Source organism: Carcharhinus amblyrhynchos, chromosome 22, assembly GCF_965287045.1.
Source record: "Carcharhinus amblyrhynchos chromosome 22, sCarAmb.v2.hapA, whole genome shotgun sequence".
Lineage (NCBI taxonomy): Eukaryota > Metazoa > Chordata > Chondrichthyes > Carcharhiniformes > Carcharhinidae > Carcharhinus > Carcharhinus amblyrhynchos.
This window is the reverse complement of record NC_137345.1, coordinates 40,754,454-40,780,643: the sequence shown is the minus strand read 5'-3', so window position 1 is coordinate 40,780,643 and position 26,190 is coordinate 40,754,454. Positions and strand designations below refer to the sequence as shown.

The 26,190-nt window shown below is 44.7% G+C and overlaps 1 protein-coding gene across 3 annotated transcripts in view; it reads left to right on the top strand.

Moving 5' to 3' along the window:
* LOC145357087 (F-actin-monooxygenase mical1-like) overlaps window positions 1–26,190 on the top strand; it is a 119,979-nt gene that overhangs the window by 41,626 nt on the left and 52,163 nt on the right. For all 3 annotated transcript variants that reach the window (XM_080210194.1, XM_080210192.1, XM_080210193.1), the window contains exons 7-15: window positions 1,675–1,830; window positions 5,406–5,506; window positions 10,938–11,195; window positions 14,086–14,201; window positions 16,990–17,116; window positions 20,269–20,350; window positions 22,107–22,254; window positions 24,369–24,559; window positions 24,644–24,753. In XM_080210194.1, the coding sequence (XP_080066320.1) occupies window positions 1,675–1,830; window positions 5,406–5,506; window positions 10,938–11,195; window positions 14,086–14,201; window positions 16,990–17,116; window positions 20,269–20,350; window positions 22,107–22,254; window positions 24,369–24,559; window positions 24,644–24,753 (1,289 nt within the window). The remainder of the gene's footprint in view (window positions 1–1,674; window positions 1,831–5,405; window positions 5,507–10,937; window positions 11,196–14,085; window positions 14,202–16,989; window positions 17,117–20,268; window positions 20,351–22,106; window positions 22,255–24,368; window positions 24,560–24,643; window positions 24,754–26,190) is intronic.

The window sequence follows — 26,190 nt, the reverse complement described above, 5'->3', positions numbered from 1 at the left end:
GAGCAAACAATGCAGAAAGGATGAAACATAGAGAGAAGTATGGGCTAAGGGGATGGTAATGTGCAATTCTAAACCATCGAGTGACTAGGTTCACTGTAGCGGTGACTGCTGGTCAATGAAAAATCTGACAGCAACTGTTGTACTGTGTTCAGGTACTTTTCCACTGAGTTGGCAAGAAGATCCAAGATCTAATGCCTAATCCCTTATTTTGTTACTTGTTTCTGCCACTCATCGGAGTCAAGTTTCCACGAGTGCCGATAACCCTCCTGTAAGCTGCCCCAGTGCCTATGCTTCCTGTATAAAACTGGAGAGTGAATATGAACAACCTATTTGATTTTGGAATGTTTCACTGAGGCACTTCAAACTATTGTCACCCAGTGACCTAATGTACTGAATCACAGAATCCATACAGTGCAGAAGGAGACTGTGGGGTCCATCGAGTTCGCACCAACTCTCCAAGAAAGCATCCAACCCGTGCCCTATCCCACTAACCCTCCTAAACCACAAATCCTGGGATACTAAGGGGCAATATAGCATGGCCAACCCACCTAATCTATGGACTGTGGGAGGGAACTGGAACACCAGAGGAAATCCACACAGACACGGGGAGACTTGCAAATCCCACACAGACAGTAACCCGGGGCTGGGAGTTGAACCCAGGTTCCTGGCACTGTGAGGCAGTAGTACTCTGCTGTGCCACTGTGCTGTTGTCCATGGATCAGGAGCTGGAACCTTGGCTCAAGAATATACTGTGACCAAATGCTGCTGCCTGGCTGAGGTCAACCAACTCAACATAGGCTGAGGATTTAAAAGCAAGAACTTACGTTGACATATAAAATCTTTTATTTACCTTTCATAACTTTAGGCTATCCCAAGGCACTTTGCAACAAATGAAGTACCTTTGACATATGACCATCATCTTGAGGCATGAAATGTAAATTGTGGACAAGGTCCCACAGACAGCAAAGTGATAATGGACAGACATTCTCCTTTAGCACTGATTGAGAGATGCATTTTGGCCAGGCCACTGGAGAAATCTCCCTTGCCCTTCAAATAGTTCCATGGCATCTTTTACATTTACCTGACAGGACAGGGAAGAGGCCTTGGTTTAGCATCTGAAGCAAAAGGCCACCAACAATAGAGTTTTAGCTTAGTTTGAAATGAACAAGACTCTGGCACAGAACCTGAACCCACAGTCTTTTACTCTGAGGTGAGAGTCCTACCAGTTGAGACATGCCTAACGTTAGCTCACTCTGGTCTTGAGTGGGTTTTGTGCCACAATGGGTGGTACTATGACCCACTGAGGGGTACATGATGTGGAGATGTCAGCATTGGACTAGGCTAAACAAGTAAGAAGTCTCACAACACCAGGTTAAAGTCCAACAGGTTTATTCGGTAGCAAACACACTAGCTTTCGGAGCGCTGCTCCTTCATCAGGTGAGTGGGAGATCTGTTCACAAACAGGGCATATAAAGACACAAACTCAATTTACTGAATAATGATTAGAATGCAAGTCTTTACAGCTAATCAAATTTTAAAGGTACAGATAATGTGAGTGGAGAGAGCTTTAGTCAGCATCCTTGTTTATGGTCTCCTCACCTTTGCACACATGGGGCTACGTTTATGGGCGTTGTGTAGTTTTGATATGTTATCAAACCTGTGTGAAACCTACAGGATTCAAGAAGAAGGAAATGAGAGGAAAACTGGCAATTGGGATCACGGCCAACTTCATTAACCATCACAGCGCAGCAGAGGCCAAAGTGGAAGAAATCAGTGGAGTTGCTTATCTCTACAACCAGAAATTCTTTCAACAGCTTCGCAAGGACACAGGTCAGGAGCATATACCTCAGTAGAGGCTTCACTTTCTCTTCACTTACTGCTGATGCCACTGTAAATTAAACGTGTTTTTCTTCTCTGTCAGTGCTGAGATTCCAGCTCTGGGTATTCAGGAACAATCCTGATTCACTGTAATCACACCAGGGCTAAAAGGGTTAAATTTAAAGAGCAAGTTGCATAGATTGGGCCAAATACAGGTAGTTGTTATGGGGGACTTTAACTTTACAAATATTGACTGGAAAGGCTATAGTTCGAGTACTTTAGATGGGTCAGTTTTTGTCCAATGTGTGCAGGACGGTTTCCTAACAGTATGTAGATAGGCCAACAAGAGGCGAGACCACATTGGATTTGGTATTGGGTAATGAACCAGGCCAGGTGTTAGATTTGGAGGTAGGTGAACACTTTGGTGACAGAGACCACAATTCAGTTATGTTTACTTTAGTGATGGAAAGGCATACAGATATACTGCAGGGCAAGAGTTATAGCTGGAGGAAAGGAAATTATGATGCGATTAGGTGAGATTTAGGATGCATAGGATGTGGAAGGAAACTGCAGGGGATGGGCACAATTGAAATGTGGAGCTTGTTCAAGGAACAGCTACTGCGTGTCCTTGATAAGTATGTACCTGTCAGGCAGGGAGGAAGTGGTCAAGCAAGGGAACCATGGTTTACTAAAGAAGTTGAATCTCTTGTGAAGAGGAAGAAGGAGACTTATGTCAAGATGAGACATGAAGGCCCAGTTAGGGCGCTTGAGAGTTACAAGTTAGCCAGGAAGGATCTGAAGAGAGAACTAAGAAGAGCCAAGCGGGGACATGAGAAGTCTTTGGCAGGTAGGATCAAGGAAAACCTTAAAGCTTTCTATAGGTATGTCAGAAATAGAAGAATGACTAGGGTAAGATTAGGGCCAGTCAAGGACAGTAGTGGGAAGTTGTGCATGGAGTCCAAAGAGATAGGAGAGGCGCTAAATGAATATTTTTCGTCAGTGTTCACACAGGAAAAAGACAGTGTTGTCGAGGAGAATACTGAGATACAGGCTATTAGACTAGACAGGATTGAGGTTCATAAGGTGGAAGTGTTAGCAATTCTGGGAAGTGTGAAAATAGGTGAGTCTCCTGGGCCAGATGGGGTGTATCTTAGGATTCTCTGGGAGGCTAGGGAGGAGATTGCAGAGCCTTTGGCTTTGATCTTTATGTTATCATTGTCTACAGGAATAGAGCCAGAAGACTGGAGGATGGCAAATGTTGTCCCCTTGTTCAAGAAGGGGAGTGGAGACAATCTTGGTAATTAGAGACCAGTGAGCCTTACTTCTGTTGTTGGCAAAGTTTTGGAAAGGATTATAAGAGATAGGATTTATAGTCATCTAGAAAGGACTAATGTGATTAGGAATCATTAACACGGTTTTGTGAAGAGTAGGTCATGCCTCACAAACCTTATTGAGTTCTTTGAGAAGGTGACCAAAGAGGTGGATGAGGGTAAAGCAGTTGATGTGGTGTACATGGATTTCAGTAAAGCATTTGATAAGGTTCCCCATGGTAAGAAATTGCAGAAGATACGGAGGCATGGGATTTAGGGTGACTTAGTGGTTTGGATCAGAAATTGGCTAGCAGTAAGAAGATAAAGGGTGGTGGTTGATGGCAAATATTCTTCCTGGAGTTCAGTTACTAGTGATGCACCACAAGGGTCTGTTTTCGGGCCACTGCTGTTTGTCATTTTTGTAAATGACCTGGATGAGGGCATAGAAGGATTGGTTAGTAAATTTGCGGATGACATTAAAGTCGTTGGAGTTGTGGACAGTGCAGAAGGATGTTGCAGGTTACAGAGAGACATAGATAAGCTGCAGAGCTGGGCTGAGAGGTGGCAAATGGAGTTTAACGTGGAAAAGTGTGAAGTGATTCACTTTGGAAGGAGTAACAGGAATATGGAGTACTGGGCTAATGGTAAGATACTTGGTAGTGTGGATGAGCAGAGAGATCTCGGTATCCATGTGCATAGATCCCTGAAAGTTGGCACCCAGGTTGTTAGGGTTTTTAAGAAGGCGTACAGTGTGTTATCTTTTTTTCGTAGAGGATTGAGTTTAGGAGCCATGAGGTCATGTCGCAGCTGTGCAAAACACTGGTGTGCTTGCCCTTGGAGTATTGCGTACAGTTCTAGTCGCCGTATTATAGAAAGGATGTGGAAGCGTTGGAAAGGATGCAGAGGAGCTTTACCAGGTTGTTGCCTGGTATGGTGGGAAAGTCTTATGAGGAAAGGCTGAGGGACTTGAGTCTGTTTTTGTTAGAGAGAAGGTTAAGAGGTGACTTAATAGAGGCATATAAGATGATCAGAGGATTAGATAGAGTGGACACTGAGAGCCTTTTTCCTTGGATGGAGATGGCTAGCATGAGGGGACATAGCTTTAAATTGAGGGTTGATAGATATAGGACAGATGTCAGAGGTAGGTTGTTTACTCAAGAGAGTAGTAAGGGTATGGAATGCCCTGCCTGCAACAGTAGTAGACTCGCCAACATTAAGAGCATTTAAATGGTCATTGGATAAACATATGAATGATATTGGAATAGCGTAGATTAGATGGGCTGTAGATTGGTTTCACAGGCCGGCGTAACATCGAGGGCCATCGGGCCTGTACTGCGCTGTAATGTTCTGTCTATTCACGTGAATGTCAAAGGTTGATGAATGAACTATTTGAGAAAGTAGAGGGGACTTGGGTTCAAGGACCATTAACCTAAACCTAACCACCCATCAAAGCCCACCTCCCACGCAACAGCCATCCCTCCACCACATAACAGCACCCCTCAACTCTTAACAACACCCCTCTAGTTAAAGCACCTCTCTCCAATTCAGTGTCTCATCACCAATGCAAACACCTCTTTCCCAACCCAACAGTCTCTCCCCAGTCTGACTGCACCCTTCTCCAAACCACAACACCCCTCTCCACAAGTACAAGCCGCGTCTCCAAAGCATCATTACCTTCACACACCCTAACCACAACTCTCCTCTTCCCCTTCATCCCCCTCCCTACAGTCACCTGTGTCCAGTCCGCTACCCATCACTACCCAGTATTAACCTCTCTCTTTCCGGTACTTCGGCGAATTCCTTCCATTCCTGCTGCTAATGATATTTTAGAAGGCTGCAACACCTGTAGAGATCCAAAAGTAGAGTAACAACTGCACCTGTTATTACCCACAGGCTTCAGGGAACACAACACAATTGGAAATTGTTTCCTCTGCCCACTCCAGTTTTTCTGTAATCTAAAGGAGTGATATATCTCCAGCAGAGGAGGAGAGGGACATACATGACTGTCACCTAACTGTGTCTAATATCACTAATATGAAAACTGCTTTCCTCTGGGAAGTGCTGGGTAATACTTGGAAACTTCCCCATTGAAAATGATGCATCCACAAAGCTGAGAGCATAGACATGTGCCAGTGTACTTGACCAAGAGCAGCGTAAACAGTAATGGCCTCTGAAAACATTACTGTATTTAGATCAAAATGTATGACCGTCCCCAACCCTTCCCTTGTGAGGGGCTTTTAAATGATTAACCTTGTTAACCTTGTGCTTGACAATCAGGTATTGACTTGGAAAACATTGTTTACTACAAGGATGACACACATTATTTTGTCATGACTGCAAGAAAACAGAGTCTGCTGAAGTATGGCGTAATTGATCAGGTGAAGCCATTTTTTTTTGTGTGCGTTGTTTATTGAGGGCTCCATAAATAATTACAGCATAAAAAATGGGAATAATTCACTGAGAGATGTAATGGGGATGGATGTTTTCCCAGGCAACAGTACAGAAGGTATGATAAAAAAATTAGCTGCCCGTTTTCTACCTTGCTCGATTATTCTTCTTGTCAAATTTGATTTGTTGAATTGCCACTGCTCATTTTTGTATTACTGGTGAGACCATGTGTTTTGTGATGGTGCTATCTCTTCCTGATGTATGACCAATATTTCTCCTGTCTCAAACACTTTTCATGAATAAACTTTGATACTGATTGGTGCCGAGCTATCTGACAGCAGGAACCCTTCTGCACCTGATGTTGTCCTAACCTGATGGTGACCTGTTCAGTGAAATTATAGAAACCCTACAGTGCAGAAGGAGGCCATTTGGACCATTGAGCCTGCACGACGACAATCCCATCCGGGCCCTATCCCAGTAACCCCATATATTTACCCCGCTAATCCCTCTAAGCTATGCATCCTGGGGGCAATTGAGTATGGCCAATGCATCTAACCCACACATCTTTGGACTGTTGGAGGAAACCCATGCAGACACAGGGAGAACGTGCAGGCTCCACACAAACTGTGACCCAAACTGAGAATCGAACCCGGGTCCCTGGAGGTGTGAGGCAGCAGTGCTAACCACTGTGCCACCATGCTGCCCTTCCTGAATCAGGAGAAGAAATTGTGATTTTCTTTTCCCTAAACCAGGCATGCAGAGGCTTCTTAGGCAGGCAACGTCCCTACTGATACTCCAGCTGCTTTCATTCTGGCTGAGCAGTATATCTGGATGGAGTGGTGACTTAGCTTGGGAAGTCCACCATCTGGGTATGGTGACTACCCATTTCAGTAGAAGCAACACAAGACAATGATGAACAAAGATCAAATTGTTCATTTGAACAATTTCAGGCTATGAAAAATTAACATGGAGCGATTAATGCAGATTGCTCCTATTTATTGAATCTTTTCTCTCTCCAAGCAGCCTTCAATCCTCCAGCATCAAACCCCAACCCCCTGGGGCTTTTGATACAACACTATTCATTGCCCAAATAAGTCAGAAAGTGACTCCTTCACTTGGGCTTCTATCACTGTAGCTTATAGGGAGTCCTTGGAATTGTCAAGGGAGTGGCTCTGAGTGATCCTAATCACACTTGATATAAATCTCACTCGGTGTCTCACCTTAATGCAAAAATGAGTTTGGGATTTTGGCACGTGGTGAATCACCGACAGCCCTTGGCCATTACCAACCTGTTTCTATTGGCTTTGTATTAATCCCAGGATTTACTTGATTATTTAGAGGGATCATTTTCTGCATTGACTAGTTTTCTAAGAATATATTGGTACTGTTTGTTACTCTACTTGATAGTGTCTATAGCCTTCTAGCCTGTCCCATGATGTCTTTGATGAGGACTCTCCATGGATGGGTACCTCCCTGGTTCTCTCCTGATGATGCCAACTGTTATTGATGGCACCAGACAGAGAGTGTAACTGAGCGATTTGGCCAGTGAATGGCCCGATCCCCTCCTCATTCAACACTGACACATACATTTTCATGATGTGGAGATGCTGGCGTTAGACTGGGGAGGCACAGTAAGAAGTCTCTCAACACCAGATTAAAGTCCAACAGGCGTATTTGGCAGCACAAGCTCTCGGGGCCTCAAGCTCCTTCTTCAGGTGAGTGAGGACTTTGTGTTCACAAACAGGGCATACATAGACACAAACTCAATTTACAAGATAATGGTTGGAATGCGAGTTTTACACGTAATCAAATCTTAAAAGGTACAGACAATGTGAGTGGAGAGAGGGTTAAGCACAGGTTAAAGAGGACAGTTTGAGATTTTGCAAGCCCAGGCAAGTCGTAGGGGTGATAGATAGTGTAACCTGAACCCAAGATCCCGGTTGAGGCCGTCCTCATGTGTGTGGAACTTGGCTATCAGTTTCTGCATAGTGATTCTGTGTTGTCGTGTGTCGTGAAGGCCGCCTTGGATTACGCTTATCCGAAGATTAGAGGCTGAATGCTCATGACTGCTAAAGTGTTCCCCGACTGGAAGGGAACACTCCTGCTTGGTGATTGTTGAGCAGTGTTCATTTATTCGTTGTCGTAGCATCTGCATAGTCTCCCCAATGTACCACCCCTGGGGACATCCTTTCCTGCAGCATTTTAGGTAGACAACATTGGCCAAGTCGCAAGTATATGTACCGTGTACCTGGTGGATGGTGTTCTCACGTGAGATGATGACATTTGTGTCAATGACCCAGCACGTCTTGCAGAGGTTGCTGTGGCAGGGTTGTGTGATGTCGTGGTCACTGTTCTCCTGAAGGCTGGGTAGTTTGCTGCAGATAATGGTCTGTTTGAGGTTGTGCGGTTGTTCGAAGGCAAGAAGTGGGGGTGTGGGGATGGCCTTGGTGAGATGTTCGTCTTCACCAATGACATGTTGAAGGCTGCGAAAAAGATATCGTAGCTTCTCCGCTCCGGGGAAGTACTGGATGACAAAAGGTACTCTGTCCACCGTATCCCGTGTTTGTCTTCTGAGGAGGTCAGTGCGGTTTTTCGCTGCAGCATGTCTGAAATGTCGATCAATGAGTCAAACGCCATATCCTGTTCTTATGAGGGCATCTTTCAGTGTCTCTAGGTGTCTGTTGCGATCCTCTTCACCTGAGCAGATCCTGTGTATGCAGAGGGCTTGTTTGTAGAGGATGGCCTCTTTAATGTGTTTAGAGTGCAAACTGGAGAAGTGGAGCATCGTGAGATTATCTGTGGGCTTGTGGTACAGCGAAGTGCTGAGGTGACCATCCTTGATGGAGACGTGTGTGTCCAAGAATGCAACTGATTTTGGAAAGTAGTCCATGGTGAGTCAGATGGTGGCATGGAACTTGCTGATGTCATCATATAGTTGTTTCAATGATTGTTTGCCATGAGTCCAAAGGAAGAAAATGTCATCGATGCATCCAGTGTATAGCATCAGTTGAAGGTCCTGTGCAGTGAAGAGGTCTTGTTCGAATATGTGCATAAAGATGTTGGCATATTGAGGTGCGAATTTGGTCCCCATGGCTGTTCCGTGTGTCTGATGAAGAACTGGTTGTTGAAGGTGAAGACATTGTGGTCCAGAATGAAGTGGATGAGTTGTAGAATTGCATCTGAAGATTGGCAGTTGTTGGCGTTGAATGCTGAGGCAGTTGCAGTAATGCCATCGTCACGGGGGATGCTCTTTAGAGTGCCGAAATATCCATTGTGACAAGGAGTGCTCCTGGTTCAACTGCTCCATATGTGCTGAGTTTCTGTAGGAAGTCCGTAGTGTCATGCCAGAAGCTGGGAGGGAGTTCTTTGTACAATGAGGTTCAGGATGCCCTCAACGTAGCCAGAGAGGTTCTCACACTGCGTTCCCTTGCCTGATACGATGGGACGGCTGGGTGTGTTGGCCTTGTGTATCTTCGGGAGGCAGTAGAGATCTCCAATGCGAGAAGTATTGGGATGAGAGTAAATCCTCATCATAATGGATGTCTCGGCACTCCACACCAACATCCCCCTCAACGACGGCATTGCTGCAACTGCCTCAGTGCTCAATGCCAACAACTGCCAGTTTCCAGATACCATTTTACAACTTATCTGCTTCATTCTGGAGAACAACAGCTTTACCTTCAACAACCAGTTCTTCATCCAGACACACGGAACAGCTATGGGGACCAAATTCACATGTCAATATTACCAATATCTTTATGCACAGGTTCAAACAAGACCTCTTCACTGCACAGGACCTTCAACTGATGCTACACAGTAGATACATTGATGACATTTTCTTCCTGTGGACTCATGATGAACAATCATTGAAACAACTATATGATGACGTCAACAAGTTCCATGCCACCATCAGAGGCACCATGGACTATTCTCCGGAATTGGTTGCATTCTTGGACACACGCATCTCCATCAAGGACGGTCACCTCAGCACTTCACTTTACCGCAAACCCACGGATAACTCATGATGCTCCACTTCTCCAGCTTCTACCCTAAACACGTTAAAGGACCCATCCCCTAAGGATAAACCCTCCATATCTGCTCAGATGAGGAGGATCACAACAGACACCTACAGATGCAGAAAGATGCACTCATAAGAACAGGATATGGTGTTTGACTTATCAAACGACAGTTCTGATATGCCACAGCAAAAAACCGCACTGACCTCCTCAGAAGACAAGCACGGGACATGGCGGGCAGAGGACCCTTCATCGTCCAGTACTTCTCTGGACCGGAGAAGCTATGACATCTTCTCCGGAGCCTTCAATATGTCATCAATGAAGACAAACATCTCACCAAGGCCATCCCCACACCCCCACTTCCTGCCTTCAAACAACTGCATAACCGCAAACAGACCATTATCTGCAGCAAACTACCGAGCCTTCAGGAGAACAATGACCACGATATCACACAACCCTGCCACAGCAACCTCTGCAAGACATGCCGGATCATCGACATGGCTCCATCATCTCACGTGAGAACACCATCCACCAGGTACATGCTACATAGTTTTGCGACTTGGCCAGTATTGTCTACCTTTTACACTGCAGGAAAGGATGTCCCGAGGCATGATAAATTTGGGAGACCATGTAGACGCTACAACAACAAATGAATGAACACAGTTCACCAATCACCAGGCAAGAGCGTTCCCTTCCAGTGGGGGAACACTTTAGCAGTCACACGCATTCAGCCTCTGATCTTCAGGTAAGCATTCTCCAAGGTGGCTTTCACGACACACGACAACACAGAATTGCTGAGCAGAGCCAAGTTCCACACACATGAGGACAGTCTCAACTAGGATCTTGGGTTTATGTCACATTATCTGTAACCCCCATGACTTGCCTGGGCTTGCAAAATCTCACGAACTGTCTTGGCTGGAGACAATACACATTTCTTTAACCTGTGCTTAATCCTCTCTCCACTCACATTGTCTGTACCTTTAAGATTTAATTACCTGTAAAGATTCGCATTTCAACCATTACCTTGTAAATTGAGTTTGTGTCTATATGTGCCCTGTTTGTCAACACAACTCCCACTCACCTGAAGAAGGAGCTTGAGGCTCCGAAAGCTAATGCTGCCAAATCAATCTGTTGGACTTTAACCTGATGTTGTGAGACTTCTTACTGTACATACATTTTCAACAGAGGTCAGTGGCCAAGGCAGCCTGGCTGATTTTCCTTTTATCGAGTTAACCAGAGAGACTGAAGACAATCATATCACCCCAAAAGTAATCTTGTCTTGTTGACTCATTTGGATACTGTGGAGCGCTATCAAGAACATCTCTCTTTATGGCATTTAAGACAACTTGATAGTTTGGTAGAATGTCAATCCCTGAACGATCTATACTTGGTCTTACTTTGACAGGACCGGCAAGACGCAGATTCCCTGCTGTCTGCGCAGAACGTCAGTTCTGAATCTCTCCTACGTTATGCTCATGAGGCTGCGAATTTCGCCACAAAGTACCAGCTTCCAAGCCTGGAATTTGCCAAGAATCACCGCGGAGAGCCGGATGTGGCCATGTTTGATTTCACCTGCATGTACAGGTCGGAGAACGCCGCGCTGGTGAAGGAGCGGCACGGACACCGCTTGCTGATCGCCCTGGTGGGAGACTGCCTGGTGGAGGTGAGTGTTTATTGGTTACAAAAGGTTGCCTTCGTTTGGTGGGGTTCTATATTGGGATCACTGGCATAGGTCCATCTGATGGAATAGATTGATTGATTGGAACCGATGCCTCCATTGGGATCAGTCTATCCACTGAGACTTGTCCAACCCCAGGACTGATCTGTCCATTCGGACTGGTTGGGAATACAAAATTGGGGCTGACTACCAATAATTAGATTTTCACATATTTGATAGTGTGCCAGTTGTCCTCTGGTGCCCTTGTCCAGTATGCCCCATGAATCAGTCTTTGGGTAAATGTTGGAAGCTATTCCACCACATCAGCCTCACAGGCCAACACAACCCTGTTATTGCCGGAGATCCACAGTGGGCCATTTCAAGCAGGTATCACTGGATTGTGATCAGGAATGCCGAAACAGAGGGTGATTTACTTCCCCCAGCCCACAGTGGCTGTGCTTGGCTGAGATCAGCTTACTGCCCAAGGTTTACGGGTGTGGTCAGTTGGAATTCAGGGAAAGAAAAGATTCGGGGAGTCGGACACACAACTCACTCTAACAGGATAAAAATTTTCCCAAGAGGTTCCTCTCCCCTCTTTGTTGAAGTATACTTGTTCGCCCATCAGGCAGCCTTACTTTTGCAAGGGAACAGAACCCATTGAAAGAGGTGGTCATCAGTCAGCTTTAGAAATGATGCTCAGGACTGTCCCAACTGTTCCCCCAACAATATTGTTGAGGCTTACTATCTTAACAAAATGGGTCAAAAGGTTTAAAATCTGAACTTGTGAGTTGGATTGTTTATTCTTTCATGGGATATAGATGTCATTGGCTGGGCCAGTACTCACTGTCCATCCCTAAAGGGCGGCACGGTAGCACAGTGGTTAGCACTGCTGCTTCACAGCTCCAGGCTCCAGGGTTCGATTCTCGGCTCGGGTCACTGTCTGTGTGAAGTCTGCACATTCCCCTCGTGTCTGGGTGGGTTTTCTCCGGGTACTCCGGTTTCCTCCCACAGTCCAAAGATGTGCGCGGGTTAGGTTGATTGGCCATGCTAAGAAATTTGCCCCTTAGTGTCCAGGGTAGAGGAGGTTAGAGGGATTAGTGGGTATAATATATGGGGATATGAGGGTAGGGCCTGTGTGGAATTGTGTTTGGTGCAGACTCAATGGGCCAAAGGGCCTCTTTCTGCACTGTAGGGTTCTATGATTCTATGATTCTAATTGCCCTTGAACTGAGTGGCCATTTCAGAGGGCAATTAAGAGTCAGCCACATTACTGTGGGTCTGTACTTGTACGTAGGCCAGACCAGGTAAGGACAGCAAGGTTTCCTTCCCTAAAAGACATTAGTGAACCAGGTGGGTTCTTAAGACAATTGATGATTGATCACTTTTACTGAGATTAGCTTTCAATTCCAGATTTATTAATTGAATTTAAATTCCACTAGCTATCATGGAGGAATTTGAACCCATGACCTCAGAGCTTCAGCCTGGGTCTCTGGATTACTAGTCCAATGATATTGCCACTACACACATTTTTCACCAATCCCACTCCTTCAGTGGTTCTTACAGAGAGTACCTTCTGGTACCTCATGGTTATCTCTTCCATTTCCCTGAGATGCTGGACTCCGTAAGCATGCTGAGTTTCACCTTGGATCAGTGAGCCACAACCACAGTCCACAAAGACTGTCTGTGTTCTGACTGCTCAGGCAAGAGACCTAGACCTGATGGTGGATTTAACCAGCCAATCAGTTCCCAGTGAGTCTCTATACTGATACAAATGGGTAGTGATGGAGGGAAATGGCCCAATTGATCCATCCACCCTCTCCTGCACAATGTGGGGTATCTTATACATCACCATGTCTGTACCTCACCCCTAGCACCCTAACCAAAACCAAGTGATCATGAAGAGTCAAATGCCCAGAAGTGAAAGAAAGAACAATTTGTGGAAAAATAATTATAAATTTCTTGCTGACTTCCTTTTGGAAATTGAAACTATTCCAGGAAATCACATCTGTGGCTTAAAAAAAATGAGCAAATTGTAACCCATTGTATGAGCCAGTAGCTAGCCTACTCACTGGGGAAAGAGACACCTCCTGATGTCTAATCTGGATCTGGCTTAGAATCAACTGAACCTCATGATTTCTGCTTCTCCCTAATGTATTTAATTGGAACAAAGTGTCAATTGGAATACATTCATTATTTTCTAATTCTCAATAAAATCAGCCTTAAATCTATACTCCCAATGGGTTTGATAACTCAGATTCTATAGACCGGGAATGAGCTGAGTGTCCTTTACAAAACCTGGGGCACCAAGGGAGGAGAGCAAAACTGGACAGTACTCTGTTCCCTGATGAAGGTCAAGGATGTAATAACCAATTGTCTTACAAACGCACACCAACACCCACATGCACTCCTACTCCACCAGTAATCTTGAAAAATAAATTCCTTCTGGTGCAGAGTCTGCTTCCTGGCAGGTTTTGTCTGGCAGGGAAAGCTGTTATTGAAACCACCACCCCCCCTCCCCCCACATCCCCAAGCTCAGACCTCAGGTTGGTGTTGTAGATCAACATTACATATGGAGTCTGAGAGCAAGTTAAAACAACTCCCCACTTCCTTTCTGCTAATGTGTAAATAGGTGGCATGGTGGTGCCACGGTGAGGAAGTGGGACTGGTGACATTAAGCGACTCCTTATAATCTCCCTTGTCCAGTTTCCACCCAGTAGGGGGGCAGCTTAAGTCAAGGCTAAGATTGCTACTAACTGACCAAGCTGATAGTAGCACCTTCTAAACGGCATTCCAAGTCTTCCTGTTGTGTGCCATTTAGCTCGACATGTTAAGCACTGGATTTGCAGTCTGTAAACAAATGAGTTACCACTTCTTCCCTCAACTTTTTTATTTCCAGCCCTTCTGGCCGTTAGGGACTGGAATTGCACGTGGATTCCTTGCAGCGTTTGACGCTGCGTGGTTAGTGCGGAAATGGGGTAGTGGGGTCACCCCTCTGGAGCTACTGGCCGAGAGGTAAGATCGACATGGCTTTGAATGTCTTGCTATTGACATTTTATTTGGATTGTTTAGTTTCTAACCAAACTGTGGGTGGTTGTTCTTAAAGTTTGCCATTTTTCTTAACTTTATTACTCAGGGTAAGTTGAATAAATACAATCTGGATGGCTGGGTGGACCAGGCTGAATTCTCAGCTCAACTGACCTTGGTATTTGTTAGGTTGGTGGAGAAGGAGAAGTTGGGCAGAGTCCTGTTTCTGATTGCTCTCCACTGGGAATGTGTGGTGATGAATGTTGGACAAGTCAGGGTTGGGTTGTCCCAATACAGTGGCATCAACATGCATGGCCCAAACACAATATTGTAGAAAATCAGGTGTCAGGAAAAGTCTTGCTCCATCTACAGTCCATGTATGATTCTTCAACCATGGACTTCCCGACAACTACCTGTTGTCCTGCTTTAGGGGACATAAGCATTCCCTCCCCTACCTACCTTAACATCTTGAGTGAAGAGCTGAGGGAAGCACTATCCATGGAACCATGCTCTGTATATTGGCAAAAAAATCTGGGAGAAGAAAAGGTCATGATGAATATTTAGCATCACAAGAAATGAGCAAATAGAAAAATCTGATCAAAAGAAACATTGGCCTTCTGTTACTATAACAACAAAAAACCTTGGAGACTAAAGGTGTCTGAGCTCAAATCTATTCGCCTAAGATGTTAAAAAATATCTCTGAACTCGAGTGGATCCATGGACAAAAGTTTGATAGACAACCTCATGTTAACTCTGCTACAGACAATCCAATGGTATAAGATTTTAAAAACAAATAAGATTCCTCATTTTTTTCTATCACTTGATTCTAATGGAGGTGCCATAGAACATTTTAATCAAGTTTGATAATATTATTAAAAAGACAGTGCAGAATATTATATACTTTCCTGTCGATGTTGTAACTCCAGCTGGCCCAGACGCAGAGAAGCCAAAGTTTCTGAACTCCTATGAATAAACAAAAAAATTGTTATGTGGCAGTGCTGAAAAAAGACATACATTCTTGAAGTTTTTTGCTTCACGCTCATCAGGATAATTCACAAGAATACCAGATTGTAAAGGAGACAACTATTGATACTGCATGGAAAGAGAATGCTAATTGATTGGCAAGTGGAATCTGATTAATAGAGTTATTGCCATGGAGAATGCACCAGTTAATTGATGACTGACAGTTAACTGCCAAGCTTTGTTTAAATTCAAACCATGCAGGTTAATTCTGATTGATCAAGGCATTCCCTGTGAAATGAACAAAGGATGGCTATCATCTATTTTGTTTAATTGAAAAAAATGTCTGCAAAGGACAGGGTCCTGTATATTAGAATATGTGGTTTCTAGAATGTGTACGTGAGCCTGACTGATAATCTGAAATTGGTTGTCAGTGTAATCTTTAGCGTACTCAGAATTGTTTAATAAATATTGTCCAATCATAGAATCACAGCTAATGTTATTGCCGAAAGGACATGTTGCTGGATATGATACTTATCATCACATCAGCACTGAAATTCATATACCACAAGACTCATTTATATGATAGGCTGAATGTATTTTTGGCTTGATAGCAATGTCCTGTTCGTGGCAAGTACCATTCGTGTTGCTACTGCATAGTAGCAGCGTGAAGCTGTTAGCTTCACCTGTTGCTCAAATATTTGAAATACCTTACCCTTCAGCACGCTGTTCCCATGCAGTATAAATTGTTGCTCCCTTTACAATTTCGTATTCCTGCTCAGTGCAAGGTGAAAAATTTTGACAACATGTGTCCTTTTTTAGTAATGCTCAAATTCTGCTCTACCAAGCAATTAGTAATGTAGTACTTTACGCAACTTCAAGACATTCTTACATCAGTGAAGTGTGTTTGCAACATAGGCACTGTTGCAACATAGGAAAACACAGCAACTAGCGGGGATCAACAAACTGCAGCATGATAATGGTTCGTTAATCTGTTTTTAGCTGTTGGTTGAGGGATGAATGTTGGCTGGATTATGTTGTACAAATTATGGTGAAGGCCTTTGGTGATCTGTCACTCCACTTGCTTGGTTTAAAAAGTTCTGCGAGCATTGTTCCAGGGTAATAGGGATTGATTTAATGAGAGATCAGATATCAGAAAGAAACACTTTTGACTCTTCCCGCTTCTTTATTATCCAAATCTAGGATAACAACTTTGGAAATGATCAAAATTAATAGATAATACATCCCAAAGCCAATCAAATAAGACTCATGAGCAATGAGCGCTGTACATACCTGCATGGATCTGCTGAACAGAGATGTGGTTCATGCTGATGAGTAATGCCCGTTGCTGACAAACTAAGGGAGGCTGGAGTGAGAAAAGAACCTGGTTAAACAACACTACCAACACTTGCGATTTACTTGGAAGCCTGGCAATTTGTGAAAATGTTTTGAACCTGTATAAATTCTGTTTGAAATGTGAACATTTAAAAAAACTTTCATGCCATGAAGAACAGGATTTTTGAGTAAATTGTTTTGGCAACACTGAGGAAATGTCAGAACAGCCCATTGAGCTTTAGAGATGATGAATCATAGAATCATTCAGTGCAAAAGAGGCTCTTTGGCCCATTGAGCTTTAGACATGAAGAACTGGTAAGAAATGGTTATTGGTCAAATTTGCGTTTTCCATTGATTAAATAGAGTTGGCTGCACTGAGGGTTTGAGCTGTAACCAAGCAAATCTAATCTCATACTTTCTGTTCTTCAGTGACTGTCTTGTCCTCATTCCGAGTGTTTTCTTATTGTATGTTCTTCTCCAGGGAGAGTATCTACCAGCTGCTGTCTCAGACCACACCTGAAAACACAAGCAAGAAGATTACTCAGTACAGTATTGACCCACTCACTCGCTATCCCAACCTCAACCTCAGCTACTTCAAACCTAATCAGGTATGTGCCATTAGGCTCACCGTTCATGAAGGTGTCAGTAATGGACAGGGTACATCTTCAGCATGTCAGGGTAAGGGGTCAGCCATTTTGGACTGAGATGAGAAGCTAATTCTTCACCCAAAGGGTTGTGAAGCTTTGGAATTCTCTTTTCCAAAGGGTTGTAGGTGATTGGTTGATGAGATGTTCAAGGTTGAGGGCCATAGGTTTTTGGACTTCTAAGGGAGTGAATTGAGTTGGGAATCAGACTGGAAAGTGGAGCCGATTTTGAAGTTGAGGCATAATCTTAATAAATAGCAGAGCAGGCCTGAGAGGTCATGGGGCCAACCTTTGCTCTTATGTTCTAATGACTGCAACTGAAAATATAAACGGTGTCAGCTGTTTATATGATTTCCTCACCTCAGCTGTTATAATCCACATCATAACTTCCTCTCCCCTTGAGAAAATGGTTAAACGGAACTCGAGACCTTTCCTACGGGAGATCTTCAAAGGCTTCTGGCACCCCCATTGACACAGAATGCTGCCGTGCACTTGTAGCGACAGAATGATGCGGAGACCCTCACACTATGAGAGAAAACAAAATGCAGTTTAAAAGAAGATATGGGTAGGAGGAGGTGGCCTATGAGTGCTGACCATGCTGACCATGCTTATGACGGCCATGCTCCAGTGCAGTCAGTACAGCAGTTAAAATACTCCCCAACACTGGGACAACATTGTGTGATGCAATAGCCTGGCATTTTTGTTTTGATGCTGTGATGTCCGTACTGGTGTATTTTATTGTGGCTGAAATAGGATAATTGGAGCAATGTTTATTTTTAATATAGACTAATGCAGTGTCATGAGGGGTTTATGACCCGTCTGAATTGCTGGTGGCAAATGATTGACAGGTCAGGTAATGCCTAAGGGACAGTTTTTTTTCCACAGTGAAATTCAAGTGTTTATTTTGGCCCAGAAGCTGTTTAGACTTGAGATAGAATGCATTGTTCCTTGCTTCGCTCCCTGGTGTTAGAAATCCTACAGTCTGTGGGTTGCTAGCTAGAGGCAAGCAGTGTCTCTCTGTCTCTCAAAGTGTGCTGAAAGTTCCAGGACTGGGAAGACTCAGTTGTAATCCAACATTTCAAAGCATCAGTTCATAGCAGCTGTTAAAAAGCTGTAAAGTCCAGCATCATGCTAGCATACTAGTTTTCTTTTGTGCCAGGTCTAAGGGGTGTATGTTGATGTTGTTTGATGTGGAGATGCTGGCGTTGGACTGGGCTAAGCACAGTAAAAAGTCTCACAACACCAGGTTAAAGTCCAACAGGTTTACTTGGTAGCAAAGTTCGTGCTACCAAATAAACCTGTTGGACTTTAACCTGGTGTTGATGCTGTTTGACTTGGGACATTATTGTTAGCTGGCTGTTACCGTTTACACTGTATCAATATGGAACCTGGGGTGGCACAGTGGTTAGCACTGCTGCATCACTGCTCCAGGGACCCGGGTTCAATTCCGGCACTGAGTCACTGTGTGGAGCATGCGCGTTTTTCCTGTATCTGCATGGGTTTCCTCCGGGTGCTCCAGTTTCCTCCCACACTCCAAAGATCATAGAAATCATAGAAATCCTACAGTACAGAAGGAGGCCATTCAGCCCATTGAGTCTGCACCGACCACAATCCCACCCAAGCCCTACTCCCATATCCGTACATATTTTACCCACTAATTCCTCTAACTACACATCTCAGGACACTAAGGGGAATTTTAGCATGGCCAGTCAACTTAAGGCACACATCTTTGGGCTGTGGGAGGAAACCGGAGCACCCGGAGGAAACTCATGCAGACACGAGGAGAATGTGCAGACTCCACACAGACAGTGACTCAAGCCGGGAATTGAATTCAGATCCCTGGAGCTGTGAAGCAGCAATGCTAACCATTGTGCTACTGTGCCATGCGGGTTAGGTTGACTGGCCATGCTAAGTTGAACCTAGTGTCGGGAGATTGGCTGGATATGTATGTAGGGTTACAGGAATAGAGCCTGGGTGGGATTGTGGTCAGTGCAGATGCAATGGGCTGAATGGCCTCCTTCTGCACTGTAGAGATTCTATGATCATGCTTAAAATTTGTAATTGGTAGAAGCTATACTAAGATCTTATTTATATTTTAGCTGTGTCTTAAATAACCTTTATTTGATAAAAGTTTCCCAGTGGATCACCTGAATCATACCTGGGATGAAACACCTTCCACTCAACTGTGACAAAATCAAATGTAAAACTTATGGTCTGGACTGACTTTGTAAAACACCTTGGAGTTTCTGGCCTGGCTCATAACAGCATCCCATACCCTGCCTGAGGTCCCTCATTGCTGCATAGCACTGTAACCTGTTTAGAACTCACTTTTTATTCACTGAATGTACTTTGAATTTTTATTTACCCCTGAATGGAAGTGAAATCTGATCCTGGTGTGGTTTTGTGCAAAGGACTTCTTGGTGCTGTTTAATACAGAGCACTCTTGGTACATTTTTGACGGAGAGGCTGAAGAGCCTCTTTCTGCAGTGTAGGGTTCTATGATTTGATTTCCATGGAATCGCTGAATTTCTGAAGAAGAGTCGTATTGGGCTGAAAACGTTGAGCAGGAGATGTGTGTGGGTTCCTCCCTCCTCCAGCGTGTTCCTCAGCTTTGGGGGTAGCCCACCATTGACTGCTGCCCTACTCCCTCTGCATCACCAACCACTTCCCATTGCTGGCTTTTCTCACCACATTGTCCGGCGTTTAAGAAGAAAAGAATCCTGGTGGGGCAGTCCCTGGAAAAGCTGGCAACACTGGCTTTCCTGGGACTGGGTGGCCCAATCTTGATTTAAAAGAAAGAATGCCCCAATGGACGTGGAGACCATTCCCTCCTCCCAAACCGGCAATACAATGCAAAACACAATGGAGGCAAAAGCTACGATTTAACATGGTCAAACTCAGTGTTGAGGGCTGTACTTTATTTGGAACACTGTAGCAGACCAAAGCCAGAAAGTTTAGAGTGAGAGCAAGGTGGAGAATTGAATTGGCAAGCGACAGGAAACTCAGAGTCATGTCTGTGGACTGAACGGAGGTGTTTCTCATTGGTTCGGTTTCTTATGTCAATAACGAAACAGCCCAAGACACAAAACCACCGTATACTGTGTTCTTTATTTAAGGTACAACACTTGTACGATGTAGGAGGAACCATAGCTACAGAGAAGGACATCAGCCCAACAAAGGGGAAAATGCAACGTAACGGTAAGATATTGAAGAAGAAACAACCTCAGATGGAACTAATCAAAGTGCCATCTTAATTCTTCACATTTATTTTCAAAATTGTCTTCCTTTGTTTGATATTTTTATTACCAATTTTGCCCCTTATCATCTAATGGCGTTGACTTCTTACTAGGACATTGGGCACCCACTCTCTCGTGCTTGACCCGAGCTGCCATTATTCATGTTTGACTCTTGGCAGTGAATGCCGACAGGTCACTCTGGAGTAAAGGACACCACAGCTAAACCTAGTCCTGTGCTGTTCTTCCAGTGATAGCCTGTGTAGCATCTGGCAGTAGGTAACCTAGCTGATTTTCCCTGTATAAGCACACACAGCTGGCAAGTGACTTGCCGAGCTCCAGGATGGATCATGCTATTAGATTTCAGCTCTGCTGCATTGCTTGCTACATACTGTGCATACCATTTACCCTACGAGCATCAGAACTAAACTCAACAGATCAAATTCAGTGCTTCTTCTGTGCGGTGTTAGCCAATCACAACCAGTAGAAGTATCGCAGTTGACCTTGTTACTTTTGCTCTCCTAAGAGGTGTTTAACATTCCTTTATATGAAATTTGTCTTAAGAAGAAGCTCAAAGCTGTTGTTTGTAAGTCAGCAGCCCACACTTGCATGGTTTTCTATGTATAGAATTATAAAATCCACACAGTGTACAAGGGGGCCATTCAACCCATTGAACCCCCACCGATGACAATCCCATCCTGGCCCTTTCCCCGTAACCCAATGTATTTTCCCTCTTAAACCCCCTGACACTAAGGGGCAATTTAGCATGGCCAATCAACCTAACCTACACATCTATGGAGTGTGGGAGGAAACTGCAGCACCTGCAGGAAACTCAGGGAGAATGTGCAAACTCCACACAGACAGTGACCCAAGGCTGGAATCGAACCCGAGTACTTGGCGCTGTGAAGCAGCAGTGCTAACCACAGTGCAACATCTATTTGATTTTGTTTAAAATTGGTACCAATTCATTATTATCCTATGCTGTGTATATGCATGTCTATGTATCTGGATGGGCATCTCTATGTATTTGTACGTATATCTATATACTAAGCATTTCTTCTCCTGTTTTCTGCCAAAAGGTAGGTCCAACTCACAGTGCCATGACCTTAGGCACTGGTAGGACAAGGAGACCAGTCCCAAGTCTGCCTCAGCCTCTGTGCTGCTGTCACTAATCTGATGCACACCAATCATCCAACAAATGAAGCCAACAAGCCCCCCACCTCAAGGAGTCCAGGTTGCTGTTTTTCCATCCATTCTGGAGTTGGGAATAGCAATGGCAGAGGTTGCAATTTTCTTTCTATCACATGGCTGACCAGGACTCTCCCACTCTTGCTGCCCGCCATTGGCGTGTATTGGAAGGAGATGCGGGATGCTATGAAACCTGTTTGTTTGCATTATGAACACACCTTCCTTGACCATCAAGTCTTGGGGTGAGATCGGAACACAGAGCTTCTGGCTCAGAAACAGGGGCATTACCCACTGCGCCACGTGACCTCCTGATAATCATTTACAATCCCTTTATGTGCCGAGTCACCTAGGGAGCAAAGCTTAGTAAAAGGACAAACAAGAAAATATGTTGAACATAATCCTTTGTGAAGTGTAATGGTTTAGAGAAAAGTTGATGACGTATCAGTCAGCACCAGAGGGTGCTTCGGGTACCCATCCAGTTCTCAAACATGACTTTAACTGACTGAACACTGTGCCATTGCCCCTTCTTGTAGATTCTGTTGTGGGTTATGAAGAGCTCCTCAGTTGGTGCAAACTGCACACAGAGGGCTACAAGAATGTCAAGGTGGTTGACCTGACAGCATCCTGGAAGAGCGGCCTAGCCTTGTGTGCGCTCATTCACCATTTTCGCCCGGACCTTATGTGAGTGCCAACAAATGAATGATAGTTTTTGTATTTCTAAGATTGTCTGCCCTTGGGGTTTAATGCTCCGATGTACCATGTGATGGTTTCATGTTCCAACACAGCACAAGGCCAGCAGATTTAATCGCCAATGCAATCAATGTCCTTTCCAACATTTATTCCTCACCCATCATCACAGAAAAATTATCTGATCATTAATCTTACTGCTGTTCATGGAATATCGCTGTGCCCAGGTTGGTGTATATGTCGGCCTACGTTACCATGGCAACTGTATTTCTAAAACATGGGGTCGTTATAGGGCAAGTTGGAATATCCTCAGGTTGCGAAAGGAAATGGAAATTCTTCCCTTCCCTGTGCCGGTGGTTATGGGCACCTGTTTTCTGCCTTCTACCCTGTGACCTGACTGGATGAGAATCCTGTTTTTGAGATTTGTAAAGAAAATGTCTGTATTGAAGGAACTTGCATTTGTATAGCACCTCCCCTGTGTTCAGGACATCCTACAGCCCCTTTATTACCAATGAAATCATTTGAAATATGGCCACGTATTGTCGACAAATGTATTAGTCAATTAGTACTACTGAATGAACATTTTCACACCAAGCTTGCCATGGTACATTGAATACGGGAAGTTTAGGAGTCTTTGCTATGTGCTGCACTGGAGTATCAGCCTAGCTCAAAGTTCTAGGTGGACCTTGAACCTGCTGACTCAGCTCAGTGCTATCAACTGAATCAGGCTGGCACCAGTGAAGTTGATGGACCTGGTCTATGCATGAACTATCACATGCTGGGTTGGCAATTCTGGGTTGTGCTATAAGACGTGACATCAGATTCCCCCTTCCTGCTACCTCATTCACACCCTCCCTCTCATTGTTTGCTTGATATCTAAATTGGTTAAGAACGGCGATGACAAAACCCATGATCTGATGCAAACCACAAACATATAGACTTACCAAGGTATGCATACAACCAGTGCTCTATTATATCCTGGGTGTATTGTGAGGGCAGCTGGAGTGAAATGGAAGGTAAAAATTTCTCTGAAACTGAGTGTCGGTGGTGGGGGGGGAACAGTTTGGCAACTCATAGCCAGAATCTGCAGCTCAGAAGGTGGGAATACTCTGTGATGAGTAACTCACTTCTTGACTCTCCAAAGTCTGTCCACATTTACAAGGCGCACATCAGGAGTGTGATGGAATGTTGTCCACTTGCCTGGATAACTCCATTTTCAACAACACTGAAGGAACTCCACACCATCCAGGACAAAGCTGCCCACTTGATTGGTATTCCACCCAGCACCTTAAACAACATTAATTCCGTCTACCACTGATGCACAGTAACAACAGTGTTTTCCATCTATAAAATGCACTTGCAGCAACTCACCAAAGTTCCTTTAACAGTGCCTTCCAAACTGTGACTACCAAAATCTAGAAGGACAAGCACAGCAGATGCATGAAAACACCAACCTGCAAGATCTCCTCCAAACCACACACAATCCTGACTTTGAAATAGATCACTGTTCCTTCATTGTAACTGGTCCAAATCCTGGAATTCCCTCCCCAACAATTTCAAGAAGGCGGCCGCGCAAGGAAAATTTTTGATGGGTCAAAAATGCTGGCCTAACCAGCGATGTCCATAACCCATGAAAGAATGAACAAATGAAAAATCTCAGTCACTTGTCAATGGTTGGGTACATAGTAATACTGGCAAAGTAGGTGAGTAGTTACACATTAGGCCAGTAACGGTGACTATTGAGGCGAGGAACTTGAAAGAGGGGAAATAAATGTTCTTGGTTCTGAAAACTGGTTGCCACAGCCAAGGCCAGAGGTTGCAGAGCATCATAGAGAGTAGCGATATACAGCATGGAAACGGGCCTTTCAGCTCAACAGGTTCATGCCCATCAGGCTTCCTAAACTGAACTGGTCCGATTTGTCTGCGTTTGACCCATAACCCTGTAAACCTTTCCCATCCATGTACCCGATTGAGCACTGATCGAGAAATCTCCCAGCACAGCCACAAACCTGGATTCTACACAAGAGAAACTCCTTGCTGTCACTGCCATTACACAAACATTTAAAATGGGGGCAACCTCAGCACTGACCACTCTCCCTTCTTTCCAGTAACTTTGAGAGTTTGAAAGAAGAATCTGCCGCTGACAACAATCAGCTGGCCTTCAACATCGCAGAAAAGGAGTTTGGAATCTCACCAATCATGACCGGGAGAGAAATGGCAATTGCCACCAGCCCTGACAAGCTCAGTATGTTCATGTACTTGACCCAGTTCAATGAGTTCTTCAAGGATTTATCTCCAGGTAGGATTCATATTGATGTGTGAGAGTTATCTCAGAGTAATCCTGAATGCACAGTTTATGTATCCACTCTTTTGTTTCTCTCAGAGCTCCAATCCATCAGTAAAAGGAAGATGATGACCCTGTCATCAGCCAAGTCCGCTCTCTTGTTCCTTGGTACTCTTCGGAAAAGTGTGGCCAACAAACGAAGCTCACGGGTATATTTTTTTAAATTGCGGACGCTTTTGAGTGATGGTAACTGCAAAGGGCCATGAAATTATCAACTGCAATTAATGACCATTTAAAGACCTTCCTCAGTTGTGGGTTTGAGCGTGTGGTCTCAACTGATTGGGCACTGTGTAATGGAAGGTCCCCCCCCCAGGAAAGACCAGCTTCCTGGAAAGCACTATCCTGGCCTCCCAATTGTGGCACTGCCCTCCTCCCCCTTTGCAGGGGTCTGCCTGACTGTGCTTGCAAGCCTCACCCTGCACTATTTTCCAGTCTACCCTCCTCCCCTCATTGGGGACTGACTACAGTCCAGGAGTTGACCACTGTTCCCAGTGGAGCTGCTGGAACTGGAAAGCTGCCTTGGTCAGCAATAATGTGGAGATGCCGGCCTAGGACTGGGGTAAACACAGTAAGAGGTCTCACAACACCAGGTTAAAGTCCAACAGGTTTATTTGGTAGTAAACGCCACTAGCTTTCGGAATGCTATTCCTTCGTCAGGTGAGTGGAGAGTTCTGATCACAAACAGGGCATATAAAGGCACACACAGCTTACAGACTACTGACTAGAATCTATAAAGAGTCTTTATAGCTAGTCTGCTGTTCAAGTCTTAAAGGTACAGACAATATGAGTGGAGATAATATTAAGCATAGGTTAAACAGGTGTATATTGTCTCCAGGCAGGACAGTAAGTGAGATGTTGCAAGTTCAGGCAAGTCATGGGGGTTACAACAGTGTGACATGAACCCAAGATCCCGGTTGAGGCCGTCCTCATGTATGCGGAACTTGGCTATCAGTTTCTGCTCAGCGACTCTGCGCTGTTGTATGTCGTGAAGGTCGCCTTGGAGAACATTTACCCGAAGATCAGAGGCTGAATGCCCGTGACAGCTGAAGTACTCAGCAACAGGAAGGGAACAGTCTTGTCTGGTGATTGTCGAGCGGCGTTCATTCATCTGTTGTCGTAGCGTCTGCATGGTCTCCCCAATGTACAATGCCTCGGGACATTCTTTCCTGCAGTGTATCAGGTAGACAACGTTGGCTGAGTTGCAAGAGTATGTGCCGTATACCTGGTGGATGGTGTTCTCACATGAGATGATGGCATCCATGTTGATGATCCGGCGTGTCTTGCAGAGGTTGCTGTGACGGGGTTGCGTGGTGTTGTGGTCACTGTTCTCCTGAAGGCTGGGTAGTTTGCTGCGAACAATGGTCTGTTTGAGGTTGTGTGTTTGTTTGAAGGCAAGAAGTGGGGGTGTGGGGATGGCCCTGGCGAGATGTTCGTCTTCATCAATGACGTGTTGAAGACTCTGGAGAAGATATCGTAGCTTCTCTGCTCTGGATGACGAAGGGCACTCTGTCTATTGTGTCCCGTGTTTGTCTTCTGAGAAGGTCAGTGCAGTTTTTCACTGTGGCGCGTCGGAATTGTCGATCGAT